The following is an 8,187-nucleotide window of genomic DNA, read 5'->3' on the forward strand; positions in this document are numbered from 1 at the left end:
ACATAGGTACATACAGTGCCTATGTTCAATCAAAAACATTTAAAGAAAAGAAAAATTTCCTGTAAAGGCTTCCCTTTTTCTCTCCCCAGTGTTCTCCTAAGAACTGTGCATGTCAAGCACAGAGACAGAATATTTACAAATGTACCAAGAATTCAGTGAAAGAAAGGAAGATAATGTGTAACACCTATATCCTGGAAATTTCTCTTCTGTTTCCATCACTGGCAGCATGACAATGCATATTAGCATGAGTGTGAATACACCAGGCACAAATATAAGTAAACATTCAGCAATAGCTGTCCTGGATGGAAGTGAGGCTTAAGCCCTGCTTAAGCACATCATCAAGGTTTAAGGAAGATCATAGGCTTGGCAAAAGAGATATGGTCACTTTAAACCTTGCTCCAGCTACCTAACATATCAATACATTTTAGACACTTTGCATTAATTTCTACACTCTTGTCCATAAAAGAGTATATCTTCTATTCAGGACGTTATTTTGGAAATAATGTAGATATAAATGATTCATATGTACTGCCCAATTATTTCAACGCTTGGGGAAGGAGAAACTTTAAGCTGTTTTCAAACTACTAAAATAATTCTCACGTTGCTTTGCCTAAGCTGACAAATAAAGGAAGGCAGGGATCTACTTAGGTCTCTGGAAAGATTACCAGGAGCCTCAGCAAACAGTGAAGCACGTATTTAGAAGAAAATGTAGGTGCAGAAATACAGATTGCACTCAGTAGAATTCAGGCCATTCAAACCCAGAACTTGTTTTTTGTATTGCACAGCACAACAGATGAAATTCTGTGGCCTACTTGTGCATAAGGTTGAAAAAGATGGCTGTAATGGCCTGTTCTGGCCTTCAGTCCCCGTGTCTGATTTTCCTTTAGGCTACACTTTTGCACTGCTCTGGCCTATATTTAGGCATGGTTAAAAGCATTTTTCTACTGCTACAACAGAGTGAAGAGTTTCAGAGTAAACAAATCACAGCCCCAGATTCTATATAGCTTCAATGTGAAAGTATTTTTAAGGAATAGCTCTTACTTCTTTTTCCATCTGAAGTCCTTCTGCTCTGATATTTCTCTCAAATACTTCCCTCTTCTCTGTCTGTGGATTAGATTTTCTATACACAAGGATGTAGTCAATGCGACATTTCCCATCTCTAAAATATAGTCCACTGGTTTTGTTCTTATCAGGTACTTCCTGCAAAGAGAAAATCAAGCATTTCAGTCATGTTAATTTCCTTGATAATTACTGTTGGCATCATCAGTTTTCAGCACTACTCAAGAGGAAAGATAAGGAATCACAACAAGCTGTCAAAATTTTAGGCTCTTCCCATACAGTGCTTCTGACTTCATCTGGGAGGAGCACAGACTTCCCTACTTAAGGGGATCTTAAGGGGCATCAGGAGGTCTAAGGAAAAAGCTTGGACCTATGGGGATGGGATAGGAGAGAATAGAAAACACAAGCAAACCTCCCTCCCCCACCACTCTTCATAAGGCTGGGAATAATTTCTTACTCATAAAATAGAGCAGAGGATAGTGTTACTGAAGTGTAAATTTAAAATTAAGAACTTAGTATGGCTGAATGTCTTTGTACATGTGAGAAGAGTAACCATTAACATTATCATTATAGTTTACTGGAGTGAGAAGCACTAAAACCTGCACAGAGATTTTCATTACTTTGCCCCATAGGACACAGAAAACAATATGAAGGTTCTGAGCTGACCTCACCATACCTCATGGTAAACTAACTACTGAATATTCCTTGCTTAAGGAATAGCTGAGGATGGATTTATTCAGAAAGAATTACCGGTGTTGGGTGTGGCAGCATATAAAATCAAGAAAAGCAATCAATACTGCCTCTTTACTTTGTGTATATATATATATATATATATATATATATATATATATATATGCCTGTTCAAATGTTTGGTCTGACAGGAAAACACAACTTGATTTCACTGTTAATAAGAGGATGAACAGGTCAATCTCCTGAGATATAAACACCAAACTTTTTCCAGTAAGTCATGAGATTCAATTCTCTACAGATTCTCCTCACAATTTAACACTACTTCTACATTACACAAGTTCTGCCCAAGGTTTAAGCCTTCATTTTCAGACAAGTTGAAACTGCATGGCAGTTTGTAATGGTTGGAGTGTTTCACACATACAGGAAATGTACACTGTGGAGGATATATGGGGACAAACAGCACTCCCTCTGAGCAATATAAAGGGCAGGGACCTTCAGGAACCTCAAGATCAGTCCAGCTCAAAGCTGAAAGGAAAGCTGCTTTACCTCTATTTTTCCAAAACTCACTCTGCTATTCCTGCCAAAAAGAGCCCTGCCCTATAATACACAATCAAGTCTCTGGGAAAAAAAAAAAAAGAATATTTTGACTTTCACATCTGGGGGAAAGAGGGAATTTTCAAAATACTTTCTCCATAAAATAATTGCTTCTGAATTTAAATCACAAAGTGAACAGTATAATAGGAAAAACTATTTTTACAGGAATCCCCCCCAAAACAATTTTCCCATTCAAAGAGTTTAGTATAAGCTATCTTTCTGATTCTCAGCAGGCATTTTGATTAAATGGAAAAACCAATGAAAACATCCCAAATGTCCCATCCCCTTGGTACATCCAGTTTCCCAAAGGAAGAAGGGAATTTTTCTAACATTCTTTCATTACAGAGTCTAACTCCTGACACAACTTAGGGCAGACTTGATACAGTGGAACAGTTCTTAGAGCCCAAAAAGAAGGCAAGAAAAAAGATCTAATCTCTAAAGAAAAAACAGCAGCAAACTATTTATATCTATACTGCATATCATGCTGATAAATGATATTATCAAGATATGAGAAGTATTTTTCACAGAACATTAAATGTGAAAACAGCTCAGGAGGCGCATTTTATCTTCTTCCACTAAAAATTTCTGTCGAGAAGACATAAAAAAAGCCCCAACAGCCCAAAGAGTATTTTAGGTTATTTAAATAAAGGAAGGGTGTAGCAGGAGATTTAGAGGCTGTGGGTCAGCTTGGTGGTCCTGTTGTGATTTCTAACCCTCCTGGCAAGCCTCTTGTTCAGTAGTCAGAGTCAACATGTATTTTTAGTGTAATAGGAAAGGAGCTGTAGAGCAAAACAATCCATGCTGAGGATCTGCTGTGTAGGCTATGTAAACTTAAGGGCTCACTTTGGGCCCACTGTAATCTGGTCCAAAGGACTCACTGGATTTACATCCATAAGGAATACAGGTTTAAAATCCAGCACTGCTCTGGACCACAAAGAAGTCATGGGTAGGGGGAATTGAGAGATCTACTTCAAATGTACACTCCTCATCTGAACTCAGACCCATCCTGAGAGTACCATAAGAAGTGTGTCCTTCTCTGCATGCAGGAGTGACTCTGCTGGAAAAATTGATTTGCCCCTTCCCATGTTTCTTCTTTCTCTGAAGAAAATTGGTTTGCCCTGCACTGACTCATCAGTGAATGCCCAACCCTATACTAAAGAGTATCCAAGAGATTCAGCCAAGATATTTGGTTTGTCAGACTTCAAATATGACTGCTGGGGACAATTACTTCTCTTGGGCTTGTGAAACACTACCAACTACAGTATTGTCATTTTGCACTCAGAAAGGCAGCTTGGACACCCTTATCTGTACTTGAAGATCCTTTTCATTTTAGGAACCCTGTGTGTCAAACCCAGGCTGGTAAACCCTTCTAGACTGTTACAGCCTCTGGAAAGGAATCCTTTCTCTGGCTCTTTGTTACAGACTCTAAGGCAACTTTATAGACTGAATCTGGACTTGCAAGAATTCTTGAGGATCAAATTTGATACAGAGACAGTAAGAGCTGGTTCAGCAGTGTCAGCTGCAGGATGTCTGCATCATCCAAGTATTACAGGCTTAAGCTCTTCCAGACAGAAGTTTGTCCTACCTTCCTCCAGATATTGCATCTCCCTTACCTGTGTAACGACATCAAAATTCAGTTTTCCTAAAGTGATGAAGAAAAAATATATAGCACTAGATCTGACTGGTTTTTGGTGAAAAACTGGTGTAGTCATGTATGTCAAACCTCCATTCTTTCATCTAAAAAAGGATGCTGGAAGAAAGTAGAACAGTGAAGACTTCACTCTAACAAGAAGCTCAGCATTTCTGTCTATCTCTATGACTGTGCTGCAATACATGTTGTATAATTTGCACTTGTTTTCCAAGGAATACAGCAGTTTTTGTATTCTCAGGTGCTCAGCTGGGAACCATCAGCATTCAGACATGACTCATATACATGCATATGCTAGGAGAGCTTAAAGCCAAGGAGCTTAAACCACACAACATCTGAACAGTGTATCTTTTCCTTCTAGAGTTCAGCAGGGACCAAGTACTTTGAAACTCTTTTTGGTAGGCTGCAGCATCCCTTAACTCCCATTAAGACTTTCAATTTTCACCTTTTTTCCACCATCTCATACCTATATGTGACCTATATTGCTATTTTCCTCAGCCATGATTACAAAAATACCCCTTAAATCTGTTCATATTCCTCAAAGGTTTTCCCTTTCCCTTTAAAAAAACAAAAAAGAACACATCTGAGAGAAAAAAAATAGAAGTTTTTGATGTATTGTTTTTTCAATATTATTACATTAAAAGCAGCATGTCCTTCTGATCATTTCATGTTGTTTTTTCCTCTAACTTACAAAAATCATGTGCCTTTCACCTGTTCCTTTTTGCTAAAGACCCTATGGTACATGGTCCCAAAATGCAACATGGGACTCTCATGTCAGATTAGCCTATTATGGTGCAAGCAGGCAAAGAGAGTCCTTTGTACATTGTACAGGAAGCTAAGGAAAGCTGTGATTAAAGAAGATGAAATTGTGAGCAAGGTCAAACATATTCAGGGTGCCCTGAATTTTGTTGCTTTAATTATCTGTCTAAACATTCAAGGAGCGCAGCTCTCTATGGGCTGAATTTCTAGAGCAAAGAAAATCTCTGTCTCTCTCCTCAGCAGAGTTGCACAAAAGAATTTGCACCACAAAACCCTCTAGCTCTTGAGAAAGATAATCTCTAGTTGCCTCTTCTAAACTCTATCAAAACTAGTAAACAAAAGAGGGTCAGGGCAGGGCCCTCAGCAATGTCCTGTGGTTTTCCACTCTTTTTTAATTACTAGCATGGTCCCTGCCAGTTCTGATCTGTTCCAGTCAGCCCTCTGCCAAAATTCCTCAGGCACAACTTGCAGGTAACACCAGACCAGTCCAGTAAGTAGGCTCGAGGTAGCTCCATTCCCGAGGTGGAGGAAAGGAGAAAAGTCCCTGAGGAAACAACCATAACATCCATGGGTGTCAGGGCAGTGGGAGGCAAAATTAAAGGAGAGATTGTTCTTTTCTTCACAAAAGAAACAGGAGGAAATTAAGACCCAAATTTTCATCGTGGGTCCGTGAACTTTGCCTGCTTTAGGACAGATTTTAAAAGGGATATTGTTCTCAATATTTCCTCCCTGGTATGTTCTCTGAATCACCATTATGCACCATCAGGTGATAACTGTTCCTCCTTGGAAGGGAATGTGTCTCATAATTGACACCCAATGCTTCTCATGGGAGTTGTAGATAAATCCCCTCCACACTCTTTCCCCTTAAAGGATGAATATAAGGAAAACTTTTCCAGCATTTTCAGAAGCAGTGAAGCCTTAGATTTGTAAAGATGTTTCACTGAGGGTGCATGAAATCAAAACTTTTGAATTTGAGATATTTTATATTTCAGCATTATAATCTTAGAATGGGAAACCAGTTCTCATGGGAAAGATTAGGCACAATTTGATGTAGAAAATGAGATTTTAAATCAAATTGCATTTATTACATCTTTATAATGGGCATGAATAAATATTGTATTAATAATTCTGTGTGTCCTTACCTCTCCCACAACTTCCAGCCTGCTGGCATCATCAGAAGTACTGGTCAAGTTACCATGGTGAAGCAGGGAATCATCATCTTTGGAAGGGCTGTTCACACCTTCTAACTCATCAAAAAAAATGTTGACATCCTTAGCTACTAAAAAACAAAAATAAAAATATGCATTCAAATCACCACTGAACCAAATGAAGACAGCAAGTATAACCCATCAATAATTTCACTTTTTAGTTCTGGTATCAGTATATACCATTTAATTTTAAAATCTGATGAGCATTGTTGGAATGCTTCCTTCATCAATGAGCCACATAAGGATTTAAGACACCACAACACCTCTCTGATGGAAAATAAACATTCTGCTGTCACAATAAAATAGACATTAGCTATCTTCTCAGCTTCTTTTGGGGCAAATGGCTTAAATGACTACCTTCTGGATTAGTGTTGTCTCTGGAAGTTTCTCAGGAGGCAGATTTTCGACCTACTATACAAAGTATGAAGTTTGAAGTTGTACAGATCCGTGGGGCAGCCAGAGGCAGAAAGCCTTAAATAAATACTGCTTCTGCTTCTTGAAAGGCATTGAGTAAACAAACCTGGGCAGGTATTTCTCTTTTCACAGTTTGGCATGTTTTGATGCATATAAATCTGACACTTTCAGATCCACCTACCATGCAGCCCTCAGTCTTGAAGCAATTGCTTACATCTACAGATTTAAGCTGTGGTAAACCAACCCTGACAAAAAGTATAGATATTAAACTCTGGAGTGACTGCCAGATGGAAGGAGCAGGGCAGGTAGGTTCACTCTGCACTCCATTCCCAACAGGTCTGGTGACAAACATGAAGAGATGTGTGCCAAGAGAAGAAAAATGCCTTAGCTGAGGATCACGCTTCAGCTGTGGATGGACTTCAGCTCTCCAATCTCAGGCCTCGTAGGCAAAATCCAAAATTATCAAAGTAGAGTTGTAACTGTTAGAAGGCACCTCCAAAGGTCCTAGCTGCTGAGCCTCTTCCACTGACTACAGTGGGAGCAAATATCTAATAATCTTGGCAGAAATTAGTCTAACCCCATATCCCTATTCACATTTCTTGCAAGCTTGACTGACTTTTGGAATCATTCTTCTTTTGTGCAATAAACTCCTGTTGCTTTTGCTTGTCCTCATCTCCCCTAATTTAGTGACAGGCAATTGTAATTCCTGTTGGTGAGAATCTGTAGTAACAGCCAAAATGCTCTAATTGCTGGCAGCATCTTAGTTCCATTTCCAACTCCTGACTGCAGGTGTAAAAATCCATTCCCCCACTGTAGAGAGACTGGATAGCTGCCAGAAATTAACAGCCACTAACTGTTCCCAGTGATCACGAGCATTTTGAGACCTCCTTTTCACCTTTCCCTTCTTCAGGGGTCATAGCCCAGTTTCAGAATCCTTTTTAAAAATCGCTGATGATACCAACTCCCCAGTCTCTGCAGGTGGCCTGTTTTTCGTGCTCACAAGCAGGAGAGTCTTATCCATAATATTCCTTAAAGCAGACATATGTTGCAATTTAAATATACTGCTCTTTCCCTCTCAATAATGAGCATGGGGAAATGTTTCCTCCTTTTTTTAACATGTCTTTTAGAGCATCTAAAGTCTACTACATCTGTGGGTAATAAAAAAAGAAAACCCTATCAAAATATTCAAGAATCCTTCATCTTCATTTTCATGCATAAAATAGGGACAAGGTTAATGAAAAACACTGTATTCTTAACTACAAGAGTTTTGTTTGGAAAATGACTAAAAGTTTCAGAAACAACAGAAAAGTCCTCATGTCCAAATAACAGGCTAAAGTGCTAAGCTAAGCAGCACAGTTTGTAAGAGAGACTCTGATTTTCTGGTGTTTAGTTATATGTGATGAGAGCCTGCAGCTCCTCAGAGTCCTAGGGGAAACCACAGAGGCTTTAGGAGGCTTAAAAGGCAACAAAGAAATTCCAATTTGAAGCCCATGTAGCAGTAATATGACAGATTTTTTTCCCACCTTCATTCATTTCAGTCCACAAAAATCATACTAGAGATGCTTATAAAGAGAGGTGAAAGCACAGCACAGCCTAACTTCATGTCCTTCATTGTCCCTGCTCTTTCAAAAGTCAAGACCAGAAACATTCCAGCCCATCAGATAATGATGTGGATGTGGATCATGACCAGATTTTGCGCACATGTTCATATGAGAAGAATAAATCTCAATATTCAACAGAACAAATGAAGCAGAAAACATTTTTAATTATTTGAATTTCACTGAATTAAAACCCGTCAGTGCCTCCATGACAGCG

General features: G+C 39.0%; 1 protein-coding gene across 1 annotated transcript; it reads right to left on the minus strand.

Moving 5' to 3' along the window:
- Nucleotides 1-870: 870 nt before the first annotated feature.
- Nucleotides 871-7,289, minus strand: LOC132328164 (anoctamin-4-like). Its single transcript, XM_059847922.1, has 3 exons — nt 7,268-7,289; nt 5,893-6,029; nt 871-1,200 (listed from the first exon to the last, which is right to left on the minus strand). Exons 1-3 carry the CDS (start codon nt 7,287-7,289, stop codon nt 1,024-1,026), a joined length of 336 nt encoding a protein of 111 aa, XP_059703905.1. The 3' UTR covers nt 871-1,023.
- Nucleotides 7,290-8,187: the final 898 nt, after the last annotated feature.

This window comes from Haemorhous mexicanus, chromosome 5, assembly GCF_027477595.1.
Source record: "Haemorhous mexicanus isolate bHaeMex1 chromosome 5, bHaeMex1.pri, whole genome shotgun sequence".
Classification (NCBI taxonomy): Eukaryota; Metazoa; Chordata; class Aves; order Passeriformes; family Fringillidae; genus Haemorhous; species Haemorhous mexicanus.